The 25590-nt window shown below is 33.9% G+C and overlaps 1 protein-coding gene across 1 annotated transcript; it reads right to left on the reverse strand.

The window, feature by feature from the left end:
* Window positions 1–417: 417 nt before the first annotated feature.
* On the reverse strand, window positions 418–20898 carry LOC132737907 (fibrillin-2-like; the record flags this gene model as incomplete). The annotated part of the gene is given in 12 exon segments (XM_060725279.1): window positions 418–1182; window positions 1617–1730; window positions 3011–3124; window positions 5197–5331; window positions 5884–6006; window positions 6188–6322; window positions 16433–16552; window positions 16799–16915; window positions 17587–17706; window positions 17954–18070; window positions 18713–18832; window positions 20764–20898. Coding segments are annotated over 12 exon segments (1475 nt in total), but the record flags the coding sequence as incomplete, so codon positions are not given.
* Between the last annotated feature and the right edge of the window lie 4692 nt (window positions 20899–25590).

A 25590-nucleotide genomic window follows, 5' to 3' on the forward strand; every position in this document is an offset into this window, starting at 1 on the left:
GGAAAGGCAACTGGGGTCTTCAACCACAAGTTAAGCTGAAAAGTTGCCATAAACATATATTTAATTCAACCAAAAAAAAAATAATTAAAAGTGTATTGAAAAGAACAGTTTTTTTCTTCATGTTATCATGAAAATTAACACACGCCAGGAAGGGTGCTGAATAAATATATGTAAAGTAAATACAGCTCATCATCTTAGCTTTATGTGATAGAAAATAGAAATCAGATGTATTTTTACCTTTTTATTTGAATTTCCCAAATAATAAAAATATATTATAATAAACAACATGGCATAAATTACCTCTATTTAACCCACAAAAAATTATAAGTAAAATGAAACCTTATTGGACATATCTATTTCATTATAAAATAGCTAAATTCAATCTGAAATATCTGTTAAAGGGATAATAAAAATGTAATGAATTAAATTGTTTATATGAAAAATTATAAACAACCATAGAATATTTGTCAAATGGCTTACTAGGTTATTCTTCCATAAAAAAAAAAAACATACATTTCAGCCCATTGGATCAAGGCATGCCATAAAAATGCATTGGTAGATGTTTTTGTTTTTTTTCAGAAGAAGAAAAAAAGGGTAAGCTCTATTTTATAATGTTTTATACCAGTAAAATGTAATTGCTTACTATGTTAAAGAAACAGCCTTTAAACCTGTGGAGAACACACTAGCATTTTAGGCCTTTAAATATCAATTTCTAATGTCAATACCAATGGAGGCAAAAAAGTGAATGATAAAATTTTGAAAAATGATTCCTTATAAAGTTTGATAGCCCTCAACAAAGAAAAAAGGTAAAGCAAACAGATATAATAAAAACATTTCATTACATATTTTCAATCCCTTGTTTTAATTAACATGCCAATTATAATACATTCTGCAACAATTACATTGTCAGATATTTTGATCATTTTAAAATATAAATAGCATACTAGATTAAACACACACTTGTGTGTATGCACACATGTTCATATTGTATGCGATTAGTATATTGTTCAAAACAAAAAAAACAACTTAGGCTTTAAAAAGAATACAATTGCAAGAGTCAACCACATGTTCTTCCATTTCCATCAAGCATGAATCCAGGGTTGCAAGAACATTGATATCCAGATGGAAGATCTATGCAATTTTGCTCACAATTATCCATGTTCAGGGTGCATTCATTTACAGCTGATATGAAATAAAACAATACTAGGTACAAGGCTTAAATAAAGTCATCATATTCATGTGTTAAGCATCTACGAGCATAAATGGTTCAGTATATTTATGTGTAAAAATATGTTTGGACTGGTAAAGTCATCATACATATGTGTTAAAGATATGATAGGTTGTAAATATTCATGTTTTGAACATAAATTAGACTGGCTTTATATATTCATGTGTAAAAATACAAAATGTATTAATACTATCAATAAGCATAATATTGTATGTGACCAGAAATGACAAAAATATTTACAACTTAATGCAAAGCTTTCATATAGATAGAAAGTAACCTATTTAGCAAAAAATATGAACGTTGGTATGTGTTAATTTGCATAGAGTGTAATATGCAATAATTATCCTTAAAACAAAAGTTGATACAAATCTAGACACTATTATCTCACCTATACAAGATGAGTAACAGTTTGAAGAGTCTGCTTCACAATAATAGGAACCATCTACATTATAACAGTCAGCACCATCACATACATTTGGTATTACTGTACACTCGTTTATATCTGAATAAAATATTACAGGAATTAACAGCAGTAAAATATCATTGGTGATTAAACGTGCTTATCATATATTTATGAAACAGTTAGTAATTTACAACAAGTGATTTAAAGAACACGTAGCGAATAGCCAGTGAAATTTTGATGTTTCGCTTATTTTTTTTGATGACATTTGATTCAAAATTTAACTCATTTGAATAAAGCTGTGTTGTACAACAGATGCTTGCAGACAATTGACAACTGAAAATGTAATATCAACATTTCTTGGATATTTTCCAAGGATAGAATTATTGTTAAATACTGTGTAATAAATTTGATGAAATATCTAAAAACCATATAAATGAAAAACAAATGTGAAGTGCATTATGTTAATGTAGTAACCTTCAAATATTTATCATAATTATGATAAATACTCTGTTATGGTGGAATTATTACTATACCATGTATTCTATCTAAAGTCAATGACAATTTCTTTACCTGTAAAACATAAGAGTGGTTCTAAATGGCTCAATTTATTGTGGTTCAAAAGAGCATGACTGTATAATTGTAAATGGGCTACCTAATATTTATAATCTTTCACACCATTAAGTAAAGTTGCTTGTAATTTTCACCATTTTAAAAAATCGAAATTTGTATCTGGTGTGCAGCTAGAATTATTGAAATCATAATAAATGGTGTATTCAAATATGTAAAGATTTTTGACAGGCTATATTGCAAACAACTGTTAATAATACAGCCATTGAACATTTTAATAACAAATTCATAATTCAGTAAATTTCCATCATTAAAAAAATGAAACTACTTCATAAGTTAACAGCAGCAGTTAACATAATTTAACAAACTTGCAGTATTTAAATATCATCATCAAATAAAACATGTACATTCTCATAATTATAGAAGAGCACTAAACACAACAGATAAGATTAAGATAAATGTACCAACAAGAGATACAATACCACTGTAAGATGACACAAGGTCACTGTTACATTGACCTAGTGACTTCAAACAAGGTTAAAGCTCTCATTGAGGCATGTGCAAATAAGAAATTTGAAGTGTTTTTTGTAGATCTTGTGGAAGGACACGTTGTAGAAACATTATAACTCATTTTATGATCATTTAAAGGGTAAAGCTTTTTGTAACATTTGACTGAAATAACACATATTTTAAATTATGAACAGTTTTGCTGCATCCCGTCTGCAGCATATGTGTAAGATAGTTCATGTTTTATGCATCACAGATTTTTAATGGTTAGCACCTGACATTTATATTCCAAAAACTGTACGTACCGTCACAGTCAGTAAATGAAGATTTTACATAACCATCATCGCAGTAACACTTGTAGGAACCTTCTGTATTCACACAGTTATGCTCACAATCAGAGTTCTGACATTCATCAATATCTAAGATTCAAAATATCAAAATTTGTTAAACATGTACGTAGTTCCATTTTAAACACACATTCACAGTCAGACACACACATGCGAACTTGTGCACACATGCATGCACGCACACACACTCACACTTACAGAGAAGTAAAAGCTTAAAGAATTGTGACCCCTTTTAAATAATGACCCCATAGTCAGTAGTCGTTTTTTAAATTCTAATATACTGGTGAAGCTTATGATGATTTCCTAAAAAATGTATAAAATCAAACTTTTTCGAATTTAATCATGATTAAACATAAAGTTATGATTATTTTTACCAAGCATCAGCTGAAAGTGGCAAAACTTTTTTATTATTTGGTATGGACTGTGAATTAAGTAGAGGAAAACATAACTTGTTATACTTCTAATGCAACTGTCTGTAGTTACATAGTTTAAAGGTTTGTAATAAATTGATAGACATAGGGTGGAGAGGGAAACTTATATCATCCATGTCATTATTTCCAGGTAGGTGTCTATTTCTAAAACCTGTTCAAGTTGGTTTGAGCCTTTCTTTAGTCATGACTTTGTTTTTTTTGTATATGACAAAATGTAAGTTCCTGGAAACAGACGTTTAATATACAGTAGTGGTAAGGATCAAGCTTTCATCATAATTGCGCTAAAATAAACTCAGAAATGCCATTTTTGAGTATTATTTCACAATGACAATGTTTTGCCTCTCTATCATTATAAGTAAGAATGAATTGCCACCTTATGTCATCATTGAAATTTGACAACTGTAACAACTCCATCTTAGTGTTGTATTTTTTTGTTTATTTTGGGAACATTGATTGCAATACTTTCAATTGTTTGTGATTGAAAACATCTTAAATAACATCGGTGATAGTGTGTATTAGATATGTTGTACCTTTTCATCATTTCTCATGTACAGTTTCAATCAAACAATAAAGCCAGTTGAAAATATGTAAAAGTAAATGTTTCAGTCTGCAAAAAGCTGACTTCTAAAATGATAGAGAAGTCAATGTCACATTAATTTTAAGTTCAAGAGCATTTACTTCTAAGGATGTGACAACAATTTCAGCTTTCAGTAATAAATATATAGTCAAAGATTGATTAGATGGGGTAAATATTCTACAAGTTTCTTAAGGGGGTCATTTTTCTTCAGAGGTAATCAGTATTTTACAGAAACTGAGGAGTAAATTTTTCTAGATGTAGAATAATAACCAGGATTGAAAAATTTCTTTTACAGGGATCAATTTTCCTTTATTTCATCGGCATTTCAATAAAAAAAAGAAACATTGAAGCCTAAAAAATCAATACAAAAAAAAACAAACAACAAAACAAGAGAGATCAGTGATCACATGCGTCGCCTCATGATAGCCATAACTAAGCAAAAATTCATTCAACTAAAAAGCCTGTGTAATATGAACAAGAACTTGACCTACAAATCAAATCCTGTAAAGTTTCATTGAAATTGTATATGTGGTATAAGAGGAGTAGACAGAACACACTTTAAAGATTAACATTATCAAAGGGCCATAACTCAGACAAAAATCATTGAACCAGAAAATGCTGACAATATGCACAACTAGACTTGGTACTGATCATTCCTGTAAAGTTTGGATGAAATTGCAGAAGTCATTTTTGGGTAGTTCAGAGTTTTGTGATGGCAAACAGGTCGATGGACAGACGTCCAGCAGAAAATCGAATAAAGGGCCATTTCTTTTGTTATTTTCTTTGTCCTCTTACTCAATTGTTATGGATTGAACTCTATTGTTCTCTTTTGTTCTGTTTACAGTTAGATGGTCCCCTATCCCTATTCGATAGTGCGGACAGACAGTCAGACAACGGAGATGCAATCCTTCTATGTTGCCTCTTCTCCGTAGAGTTTTTGAAGCATAATGTGCCCCTTTAAATCTGAGGGTGAAAGAAATGTGCATATAACTCTTATGAACAGACTCAATGTAATCGTAATTTTCTAGGTTTAATGTTTTTTTTGCATTGCCTCCTTAACCAGGGGAGAAATATCATTTTTGTTTAAACAACATATTTTTTAGCTCTGATATAAAATTTCATTTAAGAAGACTTGCCTACACATGTACACCCATCATCATCTAAAGAATAGCCATCTCCAGAACAACCACAGGAGTAGCCTCCGTCAGAATTGCTACAAGTATGCGTCGGCCCAGAGCAGCAATGAGAACCTTCACTGCATTCATCAATATCTGAAATAAAATTTATTGTGCTGATAACTAGAATTATTCACAATATTTATATTAATATGCTTTTTGTGAGTGTTTTATCAATTATAAATGTAGATGGTAAGGATGGCGCCCCCTTATGTATTATAAACTTTGACATAATTTATGTTGTTACCATGATCTTCCAGATGATTTTTTGGCATAGGTAAAGATAATATAGAATTAATCATAGGTTTATAATCACAATTTAAATGACCTCTTTATTTTCTGTCTTTTGACATTTTGACTTAAGATACTAGCTATAAGGAATTTTTATTAACTTTTGACCCTGAAAATTGAAATGAGGCTAGATGTAGTATGATATGCATTTGATATAGACATTTTGGACTCTTAAAATGAAAACAAGGTTATATGTGGTGCAATATGAATTTGATATAGATATATTGGACTCTGAAAATGAAAACAAGGCAATATGGGATGTGATATGGATTCGATGTGGATGTTTTGTAATCTGGAAATGGTCCAACTGCTGAAAGTTCATTGATTATGATTTTATGAATTAATAAATGTATTTACCAACACATGTTGTAGGGTTAGACAATCTAAATCCATTGTTACAATAGCAGCTGAAACTTCCATCGGTGTTTTCACACCCATAGCCTACACCACCACATGGATCGTAATCACATTCATCTAAATCTGTATTATAATTATCAATAGTTATATTATCATTTAAAGAGAGAATTTAGTATTGACTTTTTACAGAATAACAAAATAAAATGAAATATTTTATGTCATTTTAAGAAAAAAAGCTTTCAATCATTTCCTTGTTTAGCAATATATGTTCTAGCCTTGCTATGAAATTTATTTAATGACTTGCCTACACATGTACACTCATCACCATCTAATTCATAGCCAGATCCAGCACAACCACAGGAATATTCTCCATCACTATTGCTACAATAATGTGTTGGACCACCGCAGCAATTAGAACCATCGCTACATTCATTAATATCTGAAATAAAATTAATGCTCTTCAATATATCTTCTAATATCATTGTTCTTGTAAACAAGATTTTTATTCTTTGTGAGATCTTATTCTTTTTTTTGCATGATTTTTTAGTCTCTACTTCATAGGTTTACCTTCATTTAATTAAGAAAGAACATTGGTATATTGACTTTTCATCATAGTATGGAGTTAGATGAGTAGAAAAATGTTACACTGTTCAATTCCTGCTACACGGGAGCTAGATAGTAGGAACACTTGTTACTAACATCTATATAAACTTTCGCTTTTTAGGGCAATCTGTATGTATTTAATTTCTACAAGATGTACATGATTACAAATATGTGGAAAGTATTTTGGTTTGGAATTTCAGAGTTTAACAATCTTAAGCTTGTAAGATATTCAAATTAGTATAAATCTTTTTTCAATCTTCTGATACATTTTACTCTACGTTTTACTCAGTATGAATGCAAAATTTTAGCCTATCTGTGATAATGTTTGAATTGATAATTGTTATTATGCAATATTTCAATATGAAAATTCTGAAAGTAAACCAACTGGGCAACCAGCACTGAATCAGGTCTTAGTGTTCATGTAGACACACTGATGTTGACAGCAGTCACCAGCATAGAATCAGGTCTTACAGTTCATGTACACACACTGATGTATACAGCAGCCACCAGCATAGAACCAGGCCTTAGTGTTCATAAGGACATTCTGAAGTATACAGCAGCCACCAGCTTAGAATTAGGTCTTAGTGTTCATGACGACATTCTGATGTATACAGCAGCCACCAGCATAGAATCAGGTCTTAGCATTTATGAAGACACACTGATGTATACAGCAGCCAAAGTCATAGAATCAGGTCTTAGCATTCATGTAGACACACTGATGTATACAGCAGCCACCAGCATAGAATCAGGTCTTACAGTTCATGTACACACACTGATGTATACAGCAGCCACCAGCATGGAACCAATCCTTAGTGTTCATGAGGACATTCTGAAGTATACAGCAGCCACCATCATAGAATCAGGTCTTAGTTTTCATGAGGACATTCTGATATATACAGCAGCCACCAACATAGAATCAGGTCTAAGCGTTCATGTTGACACTCTGATGTATACAGCAGCCACCAGCATAGAATCAGGTGTTAGTGTTCATGAAGACATTCTGATGTATACAGCAGCCACCAGCTTAGAATCAGGTCTTAGCATTCATGTAGACATTCTGATGTATACAGCCGCCACCGGGGTTTTTTAAAAAACAAAAAAGGGTCCTTTGCCCCCCAATTTTAAAATACTCTGATGGGAACATCAGTTTAAACCCCGCGTTTTAAAATCAGGGGCTAAGCGTTCATTTGGGAAAACACCTAATTTTTTTACCATCAGTCAACCCCAGCTAGATCCCAAAGTCCCCAGCGTTCATGTTGACCAAATCCTTGGGTGGTTTTAAAGTACCCCAGCCAAATTTTGAATCAGGTCTTTTGTTATTAGGACATTCTTAAAATGTAACAGCAGCCAAACCCGCCCTTTGAATTTGGGCTTAAATGTTTCCCCAAAAAAATGACATTTCTGATGGGAAAACCCAGCAGCCACTGTGGAATTTTGGGTGTAAAATAGCAGTTACCAGCATAGAATCAGGTCTTAGTGTTCATGTAGACACACTGATGTATACAGCAGTCACCAGCATAGAAGCAGGTCTTAGTGTTCATATAGACACACTGAATGTATACAGCAGCCATCAGCATAGAATCAGGTCTTAGTGTTCATGTAGACACACTGATGTATACAGCAGCCACCAGCATAGAATCAGGTCTTAGCGTTCATGTAGACACACTGATGTATACAGAAGCCACTAGCATAGAATCAGGTCTTAGCATTCATGTTGACACTCTGATGTATACAGCAGACACCAGCACAGAATCAGGTCTTAGTGTTCCTGAAGACATTCTGATGTATACAGCAGCCACCAGCTTAGAATTAGGTCTTAGTATTCATGTAGACATTCTGATGTATACAGCAGCCACCAGCATAGAATAAGGTCTTAGTGTTCATGTAGACACACTGATGTATACAGAAGCCACCAGCATAGAATCAGGTCTTAGCATTCATGTTGACACTCTGATGTATACAGCAGCCACCAGCATAGAATCAGGTCTTTAGTGTTCATGAGGACATTCTGATGTATACAGCAGCCACCAGCTAAGAATTAGGTCTTAGTGTTCATGTAGACATTCTGATGTATACAGCAGCCACCAGTATAGAATCAGTTCCAAGTGTTCATGTAGACACCCTGATGTATAGAGCAGACACCAGCATAGAATCAGGTCTTAGTGTTCATGTAGACATTCTGATGTATACAACAGTCACCACAGCATAGAATCAGGTCTTAGCTTTCATGTAGACACTCTGATGTATACAGCAGCCATCAGCATAGAATCAGGTGTTAGTGTTCATGAAGAACATTCTGATGTATACAGCAGCCACCAGCATAGAATCAGGTCTTAGTGTTCATGTAACACACTCTGATGTATACAGCAGCCACCAGCATAGAATCAGGTCTTAGTGTTCATGAAGACATTCTGATGTATACAGCAGCCACCAGCATAGAATCAGGTCTTTAGCTTTCATGTAGACACTCTGATGTATACAGCAGCCATCAGCATAGAATCAGGTGTTAGTGTTCATGAAGACACTCTGATGTATACAGCAGCCACCAGCATAGAATCAGGTCTAAGTGTTAATGTTGACACTCTGATGTATACAGCAGCCATCAGCATAGAATCAGGTCTTAGTGTTCATGAGGACATTCTGATGTATACAGCAGCCACCAGCATAGAATCAGGTCTTAGCTTTCATGTAGACACTCTGATGTATACAGCAGCCATCAGCATAGAATCAGGTCTTATCCTTCATGAGGACATTCTGATGTATACAACAGCCACCAGCATAGAATCAGGTCTTAGCTTTCATGTAGACACTCTGATGTATACAGCAGCCATCAGCAATAGAATCAGGTGTTAGTGTTCATGAAGACACTCTGATGTATACAGCAGCCACCAGCATAGAATCAGGTCTAAGTATTAATGTTGACACTCTGATGTATACAGCAGCCATCAGCATAGAATCAGGTCTTAGTGTTCATGAGGACATTCTGATGTATACAGCAGCCACCAGCATAGAATCAGGTCTTAGTTTTTCATGTAGACACTCTGATGTATACAGCAGCCACCAGCATAGAATCAGGTCTTAGTGTTCATGTAGACACTCTGATGTATACAGCAGCCACCAGCATAGAATCAGGTCTTAGCTTTCATGTAGACACTCTGATGTATACAGCAGCCATCAGCATAGAATCAGGTCTTAGTGTTCATGAGGACATTTCTGATGTATACAGCAGCCACCAGCATAGAATCAGGTCTTAGCTTTCATGTAGACACTCTGATGTATACAGCAGCCACCAGCATAGAATCAGGTCTTAGTGTTCATGTAGACACTCTGATGTATACAGCAGCCACTAGCATAGAATCAGGTCTTAGTGTTCATGTAGACACTCTGATGTATACAGCAGCCATCAGCATAGAATCAGGTCTTAGTGTTCATGAGGACATTCTGATGTATACAGCAGCCACCAGCATAGAATCAGGGTCTTAGCTTTCATGTAGACACTCTGATGTATACAGCAGCCATCAGCATAGAATCAGGTCTTAGTGTTCATGTAGACACTCTGATGTATACAGAAGCGACCAGCATAGAATCAGGTCTAAGCGTTCATGTAGACACTCTGATGTATACAGCAGCCATCAGCATAGAATCAGGTCTTAGTGTTCATGTAGACACTCTGATGTATACAGCAGCCACCAGCATAGAATCAGGTCTAAGTGTTAATGTTGACACTCTGATGTATACAGCAGCCATCAGCATAGAATAAGGTGTTAGTGTTCATGAAGACACTCTGATGTATACAGCAGCCACCAGCATAGAATCAGGTCTAAGTGTTTATGTTAACACTTTGATGTATACAGCAGCCACCAGCATAGAATCAGGTCATATCGTTCATGAGGACATTCTGATGTATACAGTAGCAACCAGCATAGAATCAGGTTTTAGCGTTCATGTAGACACTCTGATGTATACAGCAGCAACCAGCATAGAATCAGGTCTTAGTGTTCATGTAGACACTCTGATGTATACAGCAGCCATCAGCATAGAATCAGGTCTTAGTGTTCATGAGGACATTCTGATGTATACAGCAGCCACCAGCATAGAATCAGGTCTTAGCTTTCATGTAGACACTCTGATGTATACAGTTGCCATCAGCATAGAATCAGGTCTTAGTGTTCATGTAGACACTCTGATGTATACAGCAGCCACCAGCATAGAATCAGGTCTTAGCTTTCATGTAGACACTCTGATGTATACAGCAGCCATCAGCATAGAATCAGGTCTTAGTGTTCATGAGGACATTCTGATGTATACAGCAGCCACCAGCATAGAATCAGGTCTAAGCGTTCATGTAGACACTCTGATGTATACAGCAGCCATCAGCATAGAATCAGGTCTTAGTGTTCATGTAGACACACTGATGTATACAGCAGCCACCAGCATAGAATCAGGTCTTATCCTTCATGAGGACATTCTGATGTATACAACAGCCATCAGCATAGGATCAGGTCTTAGAGTTTATGTAGACACACTGATGTATACAGAAGCAAGGACATAGAATCAGGTCATAGTGTTCGTGTAAACACTTTGATGTATAAAGCAGACACCAGTGTAGAATCGGGTCTTATTGTTCATGAGGACATTCTGATGGAATACAGCAGCCAAACCAGCATAGAATCAGGGTCTAGTGTTGTTTATGTTAACACTTTGATGTATACATGCAGCCACCAGCATAGAATCAGGTCCCTATCGTTCATGATGGACATCCTGATGTATAACAAGTAGCAACCAGCATAGAATCAGGTTTTGGGGTTCATTTTGTAGACACACTGATGTATTTAAGCAGCAACCAGCATAGAATCAGGTCTTAGTGTTGCTGTGTAGACACTCTGTGGTGTATAAGCAACCACCAGCATAGATTCAAAGGTCTTAGTGTTCATGTAAAACATGTTATGATTAGAATAATGTCGCAATATGCCACTCACACTGGACCTAAGCTAGCATGATCTAAGTTCAAAAATGCCACAATATGCATTCACACTTGACCTAAGCTAGCATGATCTTTGTTTATTATGCCCACCAATGTCCAGTCACTCTTGACCTAAGCTAGCATGATCCATGTTTAACTAGAACTATCACTAAATGTGATTAATACCCCACAAGACTGCTTCGGAAATGAGGATGTTACTAGTAACAGAATCCTTGTAAAAGAATTGACAATATAGATCAACTTTATGAGTTTGGGTCACAATTAAAGATAGTTGTGGTTCTTGTATACTTTGCATTTCCTTTCAATGTGGGTTGACCATTGAAGAAAGTTTTTTGAATTACTCTGTAAAGTCTAGAAATACAAAGGAAAGGAACATAAGGGCATAACTCTATAAAATACTGAAGATGGAGTTATAGTTCTGTGCACGTTGCACTTTTCCTCCCTCTTTTTTGCTTGACCATTGTATTGAAGTTGTTTTGAATTTCAACAGTACGTTTTAAGTTATGCTCCAGACAAGGAAAAGTACTTCAAAGGGCAGTAACTCTGTATTTTGTCAAAATGGAGTTATGGCTCTTATGCACTGCACTTCCTTTTAATGTCCTTGACAACTGTATGAAGTGTATTGAATTCCAAACAGTAGTTTTCAAGTTATGCTCTGGACAAGGAAAAGTAACAAAGGGCAATAACTCTGTAATTTGTCAGAGATGGAGTTATGGTTCTTGTGCACTGTGCACTTCTCTCAAATGTGCTTGACCATTGTATGAAGTTATATTGAATTCCAACCATTAGTCTTCAAGTTATGCTCCGGACAAAAAAAAGCAATGGAAAAGTAAAAAAGGGCAGTAACTCTGTAATTAGTCAAGATGGAGTTATGGTTCTTGTGCACTGCACTTCCTCTCAATGTGCTTGACCATTGTATGAAGTTATAATGAATTCAAACAATTAGTCTTTAAGTTATACTCCGAACAAAAGAAAGCAATGGAAAAGTAACAAAGGGCAATAACTCTGTAATTACTTTAGATAAAGTAATGGTTCTTATGCACTGCACTTCCCCTTACTTTGTTTGACAATTTTATGAAGTTGTTTTGAATTCCAACCAGTAATTTTCAAGTTATGCCCCAGACAAGGAAAAGAAACAAAGGGCAATAACTCTGTAATTAGTCAAGACAGAGTTATGGTTCTTGTGCACTGCACTTCCTCTCAATGTGCTTGACCATTATATGTAGTTATATTGAATTCCAACCATTAGTCTTCAAGTTATGGTCCGGACAAAAGAAAGCAATGGAAAAGTAACAAAGGGCAATAACTCTGTAATTACTTTAGATGGATTATGGTTCTTGTGCACTGCACTTCCCCTTATTGTGTTTGACAATTGTATGAAGTTGTTTTGAATTCCAACCAGTAGTGTTCAAGTTATGCCCCGGACAAGGAAAAGTAACAAAGGGCAATAACTCTGTAATTAGTCAAGATAGAGTTATGGTTCTTGTGCACTGCACTTCCTCTCAATGTGCTTGACCATTGTATGTAGTTATATTGAATTCCAACCATTAGTCTTCAAGTTATGGTCCGGACAAAAGAAAGCAATGGAAAAGTAACAAAGGGCAATAACTCTGTAATTACTTTAGATAGAGTTATGGTTCTTGTGCACTGCACTTCCCCTTATTGTGTTTGACAATTGTATGAAGTGGTTTTGAATTCCAACCAGTAGTTTTCAAGTTATGCCCCGGACAAGGAAAAGTAACAAAGGGCAATAACTCTGTAATTAGTCAAGATAGAGTTATGGTTCTTGTGCAATGCACTTCCTCTCAATGTGCTTGACCATTGTATGTAGTTATATTGAATTCCAACCATTAGTCTTCAAGTTATGGTCCGGACAAGAAAAATGCAACGGACGTCTGGACCGACCGACCGACCGCCCGACCGACCGCCCGACCGACCAACCGACCACCGGGTGACTCCTATATACCCCCCCAAACTTCGTTTTTGGGGGTATAATAATGCCACAATATGCATTCAAACTTGACGTAAGCTAGCATGAACTAATTTTAATAATGCCACAATACGCATTCACACTTGACCTAAGCTAGCATGATCTATGTTTATTATGCCACAATATCCAGTCACACTGGACCTAAGCTAGCATGATCTATGTTTAATAATGTCAAAATGTCCAGTCATTCTTGTTCTAAGCTAGCGTGATCTATGTTTATAATGCCATAATATCCAGTCACACTGGACCTAAGCTGGCATGATCTATGTTTAATAATGCCAAAATGTCCAGTCATTCTTGTTCTAAGCTAGCGTGATCTATGTTTATAATGCCATAATATCCAGTCACACTGGACCTAAGCTGGCATGATCTATGTTTAATAATGCAACAATGTCCAGTCACACTTGTCCTAAGCTAGCATGATCTTTGTTTAATAATGCCAAAATATCCAGTCACACTGGCCCTAGGCTAGCATAATCTATGTTTAACAAGCATTTGATAGTATTGCGGGCAATACAGTAGTCCCCTACCGGTCCCTCAAAAAGTTCTTTAATTGTCATACACTCTTGTGTATTGCCATTTATAATGAATTTGAGGATGAAGTCTGTATTTGAAAATATCAACCACAAAACATAATAAAATATTGTTTGTTTGTTTGTTTGTTTCATTTTACGCCTTTTTCCAACAGTATTTCAGTCATATAGGCGGGTAGTTTCCTATCCATCGTTCCTGGAGAGTTACACCAGTACTAGACTACCTTCCTCCGCGCTAAACTACCAAAGCATCTCCCGGGGATCGAACCCACGCCAGAGAGGTAACTGGATTAGAAGTCATCGACTCTAACCCCTCGACCACGGAGGCGGTTATCATAATAAAATAAGTTTGTCTATATCACAGTAATGTGTTAAGTTTCCATGCTTAGTAAGGAAATTATGTTTATACAACCTTGTCATATTATTACGATGTGGGATTTTAAAGTAAATCCTATAAGGAATGAAGAAGTTGGAGTGAAAATACCAGTTTCTTGAAAAAAATCTAAGTTCAAGGTGGACATAATTCTGGAAATAGTCTTGCTAGAGTATTTAACCTTCTCAAAAATGTCGAGTGATAATAAGAAACATATATATGAAGTTTGAAGTAGATACATAAGGAAATAAAGAAGTTATTTAAAAAAAACAACATTTTTTCCCCTAAAAAATCTAAGTTCAAGGGAGGTAATACTGATATTTTTTGTGCTAGAGTTATAAACCTTGTCACATATGATGTGGTTGATGACCAGAAACTTATATTTAAAGTTTGAAGTAAACACCTTAAGAAATAAAGAACATATAGTGAAAAAGCTGAAAAATTTAAATTAGAAATCTTGAAATTCAGGCTATTTGTTGCCATAGCAACCAGAATTTTCAACATAGGAAGAAAAGAAAAAAATGTGCATAATCTCCAGACTGCCATCTACCCATATTTCAAGTTTCATAAAAATATTTTCAGTACTTTTTGAGTTATCACTGGATCCAGTTTATGTGTTAAATTTGCCATATTTTCAGACTATTTGTTGCCATAGCAACCAGATTTTTCAACATAGGAAGAAAAAAAAAAGACGTGCATAATCTCCATACTGCCATCTATCCATATATCAAGTTTCATAAAAATATTTTCAGTACTTTTTGCGTTATCGCGGGATCCAGTTTTGTGGACGGACGGACTGACAGACTGACAGACAGACGGACAGACAGACGGAGGGTAAACCTAAAGTCCCCTCCGGTTAAACCGGTAGGGGACTAATAATGCCAAAATATCCAGTCACACTGGACCTAATCTACGATGATCTTTGTTTAATAATGCCAAAATGTCCAGTCATTCTTGTTCTAAGCTAGCGTGATCTATGTTTATAATGCCATAATATCCAGTCACACTGGACCTAAGCTGGCATGATCTTTATTTAATAATGCAAGCAAGCCTGATCTCTGTTTACTAATGCCACAATATCCAGTCACACTTGACCTAAGCTAGCATGACCTAAGTTTGATAATGCCACAATATCCAGTCACACAAGACCTTAGCTAGCATGATCTATGTTTATTTTTGTTATTTGGGTTTAACATCACATCAACACAGTATAGGTCATATCGCAAAATTCTAGCTTTATTGGTGGAGTAAAACCACAGGTGCCCCTCCGTGCATTATTTCAGGCATGAACAGGCACCTGAGTAGAACGACCGACGTTCCCTAAGGTAGATCTATGTTTAATAATGCCACAATATCCAGTCACACTTGGCCTAAGCTATCATGATCTATGTTGAATAATGCCACAATATCCAGTCACTCTTGACCTAAGCTAGCATGATCTATGTTTAATAATACCACAATATGCAGTCAAACTGGACCTAACCTACCATGATCTAAGTTTAATAATGCCACAATATCCAGTCACACTTGACCTTACCTAGCATGATCTATGTTTAATAATGCCAGATATGCAGTCAAACTGGACCTTAGAAGCTAGCATGATCTATGTTTAATAATGCCACAATATCCAGTCACACTTGACCTAAGCTAGCATGATATTTGTTTAATAATCCCAAAATATCCAGTCACACTAGACCTAAGCTAGCATGAACTATGTTTAATAATGCCACAATATCCAGTCACATTTGACTGAAGCTAGCATGATCTATGTTTAATATTGCCACTATATCCAGTCACACTTGACCTAAGCTAGCATGATCTATGTTTAACAATGCCACAATATCCAGTCACATTTGACTGAAGCTAGCATAATCTATGTTTAATAATGCAACAATATCCAGTCACACTTGACTTAACCAGCATGATCTCTGTTTAATATTGCCACAATATCTAGTCACATTTGACCTACTGTAAGTTTGGGTGATCTAAGTTTAATAATACCACAATATCAGAAGTTAGAAAGATCTTTGGTAAAAAATATATGATTTTTTAACAGTGTAACATACCAACACAAATGTTTCCATTCAATTCATATCCTGTCCCGCATGAACAGCTAAACCCACCATCATAGTTATTACATGTACTAGTTGGTCCACTACAAGGGCTTGTGTCACATTCATCTATGTCTGCATATATTAATAGTAATACTAACTTTAAATACAATGATATGTGATACATTTATATGACAGCAAGTATGATTTTCAGTTTTGGTCATTTTGCACATTTAAAATTATCATTCTTAAGTAACATAGCGAATGATCACAAATTTTGCACACAAATTACTTGTCCTGACCTACATAAAATTGTATTTAATCTTTTCAGTCCAGTCACTTCAAAAAACCTCAGTGGAATTAATGTCAACATAATTATACCGTTACATGTAGTTCCAGATAAGGAGAAACCAGCCCCACATGAGCACACAAAACTTCCAACAGTATTTTGGCATGAGCTACTTGGTCCAGAACATCCATTAGGGCATTCATCAGTGTCTGAAAAATAACATTTGTCTTCTTATCATGCAGGAAGGCATTTTTCTAAGAGTGTGTCCCTGTCATATAATCAAATTTTGATACACATACGATAAAATATGTTTACAACTGGAAGCAGGTTCAGTGACAGTTTGAATCAGATTAAGATGTGTGCTTCATTTTCAACCAGAGTGTTCAAAAATGTATGGAGAAATAAACAAAATTGAAATTACATGTATTAATTTCTATTTTTGTTAGTGGAGAATAAATTCTTAAATTTCTAAAAAATAAGTTTGAAAAATTGTCTTTGTATTAGAGGCAGCTATTTTTCCTTCATTGAACGACTTCGTATTTTCTTTTTTTTACAGTTTTACAAAAAAAAAAAAAACAAACAAAAAAAAAAAAAAAAAAAAAAAAAAAACAACTTTTAATAAATATGTGAAATTTTACACAATTACGCCAGTGGAAATTTTCTTTATTAAAAGCTAAAGAAATTTTAGACATTGCTTTCCTTAGTGGTGAGTTATTTGCCCTTGTAACATGCAAATAAAAGCAGAAAACTCACAAATGAGATAGGCGGTCCCCAAGTTCTGTTTTCTCCTCATGTTTCTATTATGATAATTATCATGTTCCCAGATCATGCTTAGTTGAAATAAATCCTATGATTTATTTACATTTTAAAAGTAACATACCAACACAAATGTTTCCATTCAATTCATATCCTGTCCCGCATGAACAGCTAAACCCACCATCATAGTTATTACATGTACTAGTTGGTCCACTACAAGGGCTTGTGTCACATTCATCTATGTCTGCATATATTAATAGTAATACTTACTTTAAATACAATGATATGTGATACATTTATATGACAGCAAGTATGATTTTCAGTTTTGGTCATTTTGCACATTTAAAATTATCATTCTTAAGTAACATAGCGAATGATCACAAATTTTGCACACAAATTACTTGTCCTGACCTACATAAAATTGTATTTAATCTTTTCAGTCCAGTCACTTCAAAAAAACCTCAGTGGAATTAATGTCAACATAATTATACCGTTACATGTAGTTCCAGATAAGGAGAAACCAGCCCCACATGAGCACACAAAACTTCCAACAGTATTTTGGCATGAGCTACTTGGTCCAGAACATCCATTAGGGCATTCATCAGTGTCTGAAAAATAACATTTGTCTTCTTATCATGCAGGAAGGCATTTTTCTAAGAGTGTGTCCCTGTCATATAATCAAATTTTGATACACATACGATAAAATATGTTTACAACTGGAAGCAGGTTCAGTGACAGTTTGAATCAGATTAAGATGTGTGCTTCATTTTCAACCAGAGTGTTCAAAAATGTATGGAGAAATAAACAAAATTGAAATTACATGTATTAATTTCTATTTTTGTTAGTGGAGAATAAATTCTTAAATTTCTAAAAAATAAGTTTGAAAAATTGTCTTTGTATTAGAGGCAGCTATTGTTCTTTTATTGAAAGACTTCGTATTTTCTTTTTTTACAGTTTTACCAAAAAAATAACAAAAAAACTGCTTTGAATAAATATTTGAAATTTTACACAATTACTCCAATGGAAATCTTCTTCATTTAAAGCTGAAGAAATTTTAGACATTGCTTTCCTTAGTGGTGAGTTATTTGCCCTTGTAACATGCAAATAAAAGCAGAAAACTCACAAATGAGATAGGCGGTCCCCAAGTTCTGTTTTCTCCACATGTTTCTATTATGATAATTATCATGTTCCCAGATCATGCTTAGTTGAAATAAATCCTATGATTTATTGACATTTTAAAAGTAACATACCAACACAAACGTTTCCATTCAATTCATATCCTGTCCCGCATGAACAGCTAAACCCACCATCATAGTTATTACATGTACTAGTTGGTCCACTACAAGGGCTTGTGTCACATTCATCTATGTCTGCATTTATTAAATTATAAAAAATGAAATACATGTACTATAAATACATTGTTAGGGTGAGAGCAACACAAGAATGTACAATAAAAACTATATTTCATTTGATAACAAGTTCAAGTACGTATATAAGGAATACTAGCATCTACAAAAGATTGTGATAGCTTTATTTTACAATTTGTATACCACTTTTAGTTGACAGTTGCCATATGCTTGAGTATGTGGATCTGCATCAGATTTTTGTGATAAATGAATTAGAATTAAAAATCAAACACTGCAATTTCTTTTGTTAAATGAACCCAGAATTTCAACAAACATGAAAATATCACCTTCATTGAAATCACATCTTACAATAATTACTTTCTGATGAAAACAAACACGCTGTCTTGTTGTTGTAGAAACAAAAAAATGCATTTAACCTGAATTAAAGTTGAATATTCAAGTACTTCCACGCAAACAAATATTTCACTCTATCAAATCTTACTACATGTACATTTAATTTTTATCTCTTTTAAGTAACAATTTTTTTTTTCATTTAAAAGAAAGCACAAGAGAAATTTTGATATTGTTATAATTAGGTAAATGGAGATCACATGTTTCACATTCATATAAATGATTCTTTCATCAAGTACAAATTAGAAAATTTGTTTCATGAAACATGAAACTCAATTGGAATGGCTTTGTCTATCCATATGATAACCAAATAATCATTACAGTAGTATATTCATATCCAGCAAATAGTCAAACAATAAAATGACATGACTTATACAAATTAAAATATTGTACCATACGCTATACAAACAAACACACAATTTGGGTGGGTGAGAAGTGTAAATTAGAACCTCAACATGTGATCTAGGGGTGAAAAAGACAAAAAAGTTTACAGCCAATGATATAAACGACCAATACTCAGAATCGGTTTATTGTCTTCATACTCCATAATTAAAAAGAGTAATGAAGGTCAAATTCATTCAACCTTATAATTAAATTATTTTAGTTCAACAAAATAATATGCCAATTTAAGGCAATTAACCTTTTACCCCTTGAGCATATTGTGAAAAAAATGGCCGTTTTCATTGAAAATCCTCCTGTTACAAGTTCCAACTGCTATAAAACTATGAAAAATACTTCAATACTGATGAAACTTGGCACGTTTGTGGACTGAACCATAACCTCTGTAACAACATGCTCAAGTTTAAATTTCCTGATACCATGGCAATTAGGGCACATCTCAAAATTGTGAAAAATCACTATTTTGCATTGCTTTTTTTCCCATCAAAACTGATTTCAAAGTGCTGCAACTTCTCAATGCAATGTGATAGAGTAAAAGGCTCTTCAGCATTGGCTACACGTCACCTTAAGATCGAGCTGAGGCCATTTTTAGACTGTCACATGTCCAAAATTTTCTTGGCAATGAGGGGGACTACCGCCCCCATCAAACCCCCCAAATGAAAAACAGTGTTTGGGCCCTAAATATTAAAAAGGGCATTGTTTCACTTCTTGAAGCCTCAAAAGTGGGAGGGGGGTGGGTGGCAAAAAGCCATCGAAACACGCTTATATCAGGGAAAAGGTTAAAGAAGATATATAAAACATATCCTGTGGGTTGGAAAGGCATCAGTTAAATATACTTTAACTAACACTATACTATGATGTTGATTATTCTGGGTAATCTGAAACTACTGAATAAATACCATAACTCCGACATTAACAATTATGACATTCTTTAAGACTCATCACACTTAATAATCTATATAACTGACGAAAGTTGGTGAAAATATCAAAACATTCCCGGAAGTGGTAAACCTTCTCTGACTGTGCTTTTCAGTGAATTAACAAAAAAAGTGACATAATGAAGGAGTTCAACATATCAGTGGCATATAAATTTTGAGAGTTTTGTTACTAAGCAAGAACAAGACGAAGTCAAACAAAGTCTTTACCGATGCATGCACAGTTATCAGAGTCAAGTGTATATGTGACCTCATCACAGCTGCATGTAAAACTACCCTGAGTGTTAGTGCACAAGCTTGTTGTACCGCTACAGCAGTCGGTTCCAATAGCGCACTCATCAATATCTAAAATAAGTAAATGAATTTGAGTATATTTGTATAATGCCACAGGGTAGAATAATCACCAACTTGTGGAGTAGATTCGTTTCTATATACGGAGAAAAAGTCTAAAAACATAAATACATAACTATAGTACAAGTTCGTTAAAAAATCCATAAAATACAAAAATTTATAGATGTAAATAAAAAGAATATGTCAAGTAATTGAATGAATTGAAGAATGAAAATAACTTAATAATACGATATTTCCTATTAAAAAAATCAATTAAATAAACAAATAGAAATTAAATAAGTATAATAAGTGTATCTATACTCATGTGAGAATAAAGACGAAGTGATCTGGAGAAAGGGTAGTTTGCGGGAATTTGGAAGAAAGGAAATATGAAAACCAAATGTAAACTTTTCTCACAAATCCTTTCATATAATGTACATACAATTGGACATACAAAACAGTTCACAAAATTGTACGAGACATTTGTCACAGACGTATCCTGAACAGTTTGAACAGTTTATTGAAAATCCTGACATCAGTCACATATACAATAATATACATATAATATGACATGTCATAAAGAGATATCCACAAAATATACTAATGTACTACATGGCAAACAATAATCAACTAGAAATGTGTCCATAGGACACGGATGCCCCCACACGCCACTGTTCTGTCAATCTTATGACTCTAGGTCAAATATTTTTTGGACTACATGTCCCACAAGTTGAAAACTCAAAATCAACAAAGGGCCATAATTCTGTTAAATTTGGTCGCAGCAAAAATTCCTTCCTTTACTACCATCTACACATTAAGGGTGTTAATCCCTGGACGTTTAAGCAAAATCTGCCATCAGGTTTAAGAGGAGTTGCGTTCACAAAATTTCTACATAGTATATAGTGAAAAAATCAACAAAGGGCCATAATTCTGTAAAATTCGGTCACAGCAAAAATTCCTTCCTTTACTACCATCTACACATTAAGGTTGTTCATCTCTGTAAGTTTAAGCAAAATCTGTCATCCAGTTTAAGAGGAGTTGCGTTCACAAAATTCCTACATAGTATATAGTGAAAAAATCATCAAAGGGCCATAATTCTGTTAAATTTGGTCGCAGCAAAAATTCCTTTCTTTACTACCATCTACACATTAAGGTTGTTCATCTCTGTAAGTTTAAGCAAAATCTGCCATCCGGTTTAAGAGGAGTTGCGTTCACAAAATTTCTACATAGTATCTAGGGAAAAAATCAACAAAGGGCCATAATTCTGTTAAATTTGGTCACAGCAAAAATTCCTTCCTTTACTACCATCTACACATTAAGGTTGTTCATCCCTGTAAGTTTAAGCAAAATCTGCCATCCGGTTTTAGAGGAGTTGCGTTCACAAGATTTCGGGACGTACGGACTGATGGACAAACGGACAAGTGCAACGCTATATGCTCCCACATTGTGGGGGCATAAAAATGAAAGTGTTAACATTATGAAAATAAGCTTAGTGATCAGTTACTTAAATGCTGATATATTTTTATGAGAGAATACTGCAAGTTTTAACAATATACTCCTATCTGTGCAATTCATTAACATAGAAAACTTGACTGAATTAACATTAGTACTTTACTCTCTGGTAATATATTTTTTCTATCAGTAATAAAGAATTGACAATTAAATAAGTAATGATATTCATCACCAAGCAAGCTAGAATTGCAAAAGTAATACACACTCTTAATTCTCTTGGTATATTGCGAGATCTACCAGACCCAATAGGCAATTTATGGTTCATACATCTAAAGCGCAATAGTACCAAAGGTAAATGAGATGGTAAAATATCTAGAAACTTTTCAAGTCTGAATTCACTTTTGTACTTTCTATAATTCAGACATTTACTGGATTCTGACATTTCACTATGCCAATTTTGAATGAACTGATATTTCAGTCTATTTTTAACAATTTTCTTAAAGTGGAAACATTATTAATCCAAAAATTTGATAAACCCAGTGAATTTAGTAATTTACAAACACTATTCATCAATGGGAGTTTCAACACATTTCTACAATACAAAGAGTGTGATATATCATACAAGATATGGCTTATTGATTCTTGTTTACTACTTAAAATCTTATTCCAAAAGCACAAAACTCTACTTTTTATATGAATAGATAAAGGTAATATCCCTAAATCTCCATAAAGCATACAATTTGGAGTAGTTTGTTTCAAATTTAATATGAGTGCATATAATTTTAATTGAAATCTATCTATTATATTCACATATTGGTAAAATAATCCCTTTACTCAAAACTTCAGGAAAAATTCCAGAATCTAAAATGATATTAATATCCTTAAATTTCTGCTAACAAGCTAACTTTACAGAAACATCCAATACAATACTAGAAAAGCATTGATGCAAAGCATCAAAGGTGACACCAAAAAGAATTTGATCCAAGTTTTGCACCTAAATACTTAACAAAAGATGTGTTTGATATAGCAGTACCATTACATGTGACCTGGAGGCTAGGACCCTGTTAAAGCCAAAAGAATAGACTCTGTCTTGCAAAGATGCAAAGATAATTTATAGTCAATTAACCAATCTTATAAGACTCATGCCATAAGAGAGAATTTCATCAGATTTATTTAACCAGATACAAGGATACCTGAGTCATCAGCATATAATAAAAGCTTACTGCTTAGGGTTGCAGACATGTCATTGACATATATTAGACATAAAAGAGGACCTAAAATGAACCTCAGGGGGACACCATAGGTACTCGGAGTAGTAGTAGAATGAGTACCAGCCACATCCACCAGCTGCTGTCTATCATAGATAAGATTTGAACCATTTAAGAATGTCATTTCCTATGGCAGATGCTTGAAGTTTCATGAAGAACATAAAGAACTTCTTCATGTGCAGTATAGTGTGATCAACTGTATCATATGCCTTTTGTAGATCTAAAAGTATCATGCAATACTGCCTTTGTCTATTTCAAATTTTCTACAATCTGTTACATGTGTCAGTTGAAAAACCACTTCTAAACTCTGACTGAAACTGCCGGACCATGACTCGAACCCATGACTGTCAGAAGACTAACTGAGCTATCAGGCAGGCTACACATTTCCTCTTTAATAATGAAACAGTTATAAACCACAACATATTTCCCACCATATTGATTTTTGTCCTTGAATATCTGATGTTTACAAAGCATAGTGAATTAAACTCATGGTTATATGCAGTCATAGGATGAGAGAAACTTCAGCTTGACCAGAACTCGAACCTGTGACCCACAGAATAATGTACCGTAGCTGTAGTGATTGAGCTATCTGGCCGCTTACACATTTTCTCCCCTAAATAGTGAACAGTTCTAAACCGTGACAGATACTTTTAGAATTTTAAATTAACAAGAAGATTAATTCTTAATTAAACAAATAAGAAAAAAATACTTACATACTCATAGTCTTAATCAAAATAACAATTTATATATTGTATCATTATTTTTACTAAAAAGGGCTTAGAAAGTTATTGATTTTGCTATTATTTACAACAGGTCAATTCGAAAGTAAACATAACTGTACTAATACATGTACAATATCTATTTTTTGTACAGATAAAAAATTAACATTTTTTATATGATCATGATGATAGACTGATTTGTATTTTGCATCAGGGGCATCAGGCGAAAACATGAAAATGCAAGAAACAAAGCACTTTGTGGTCTCCCTCCATTACAAATAGATAAGACAGAGTTGTCCTTTTCAAACTATGCACATGTTAGAAAAAAATTAGAATAACTATTCAGAATATCTAGCTACTAGAAGTAAAGGCTTCATTTTAACAGGGTCTTTCAAATAGAATGATCTGGAGTCGGACTTTATTTTACGAAAAACATGTCTCGGCTGAGTCATATCATTAGGTTATCTATCTGGCATAGTACATCACCATTCAAAAATCAAATCATAAAATGATGTTTCAAGGTGTCTATAGCTCATATCTAAAGATAGGTCTCTGGGTTTCATAAGCTTTTTTTAAATCATAATTATATTGTACAAATGACAAAATGGAAGTAGATTTTACAGAGAAAACATGCTATTTAACGGTATCATGTAAAGATGTAATAATATTTCACGATAATATTTACAGATATTTGATGTATATATTATAATATGGTGCATTTTCAAAATGGCGCTATTTGTCAAACTGGTTAATCTATATTTTTCAACAGACCATGGCTTTAAAAAATTTTTTTCTGAAATATTTTCTTTTTTTTCACAAGTTAATTTTTTTTAAGAACATACTGCAGTTAGAAATTTAATTTTTTGCTCTAAAATGTATTTGATTTTAGACCCTTTTTGGACATTTACAAAAATGTAGCAAAAATACCTAGTTATACCGAGACATGTTTAATTGAAGCCAGGAATGTTTACATATCGCGTTTCTAGACCATTTTTTTTTTTTGAAGGACCCTGATTTTAATGATTTTAATGATAAACACAAAAGAGAAATGTATTTTGTTACGTCAACTTATTATTAACCCATTATAATTATACAATTTTATTATATCGGACCTATTTTTCATTTATAGTTTATATTTATTGCAAGATTTAGTTTAAACATAAACAATGAAAAAAAAAGAAAAAGAAATTAGGAATGCAACCTTAATAAGACAATTTTCAATGAGTACTTAGCAAAAAAACAGGGCAAAAATAAGTATTTTTTATTTA

The sequence above is a fragment of the Ruditapes philippinarum genome, unplaced genomic scaffold, assembly GCF_026571515.1.
Source record: "Ruditapes philippinarum isolate M1 unplaced genomic scaffold, ASM2657151v2 ctg3924_1_1_1_1, whole genome shotgun sequence".
In the NCBI taxonomy this organism is placed as follows: Eukaryota; Metazoa; Mollusca; class Bivalvia; order Venerida; family Veneridae; genus Ruditapes; species Ruditapes philippinarum.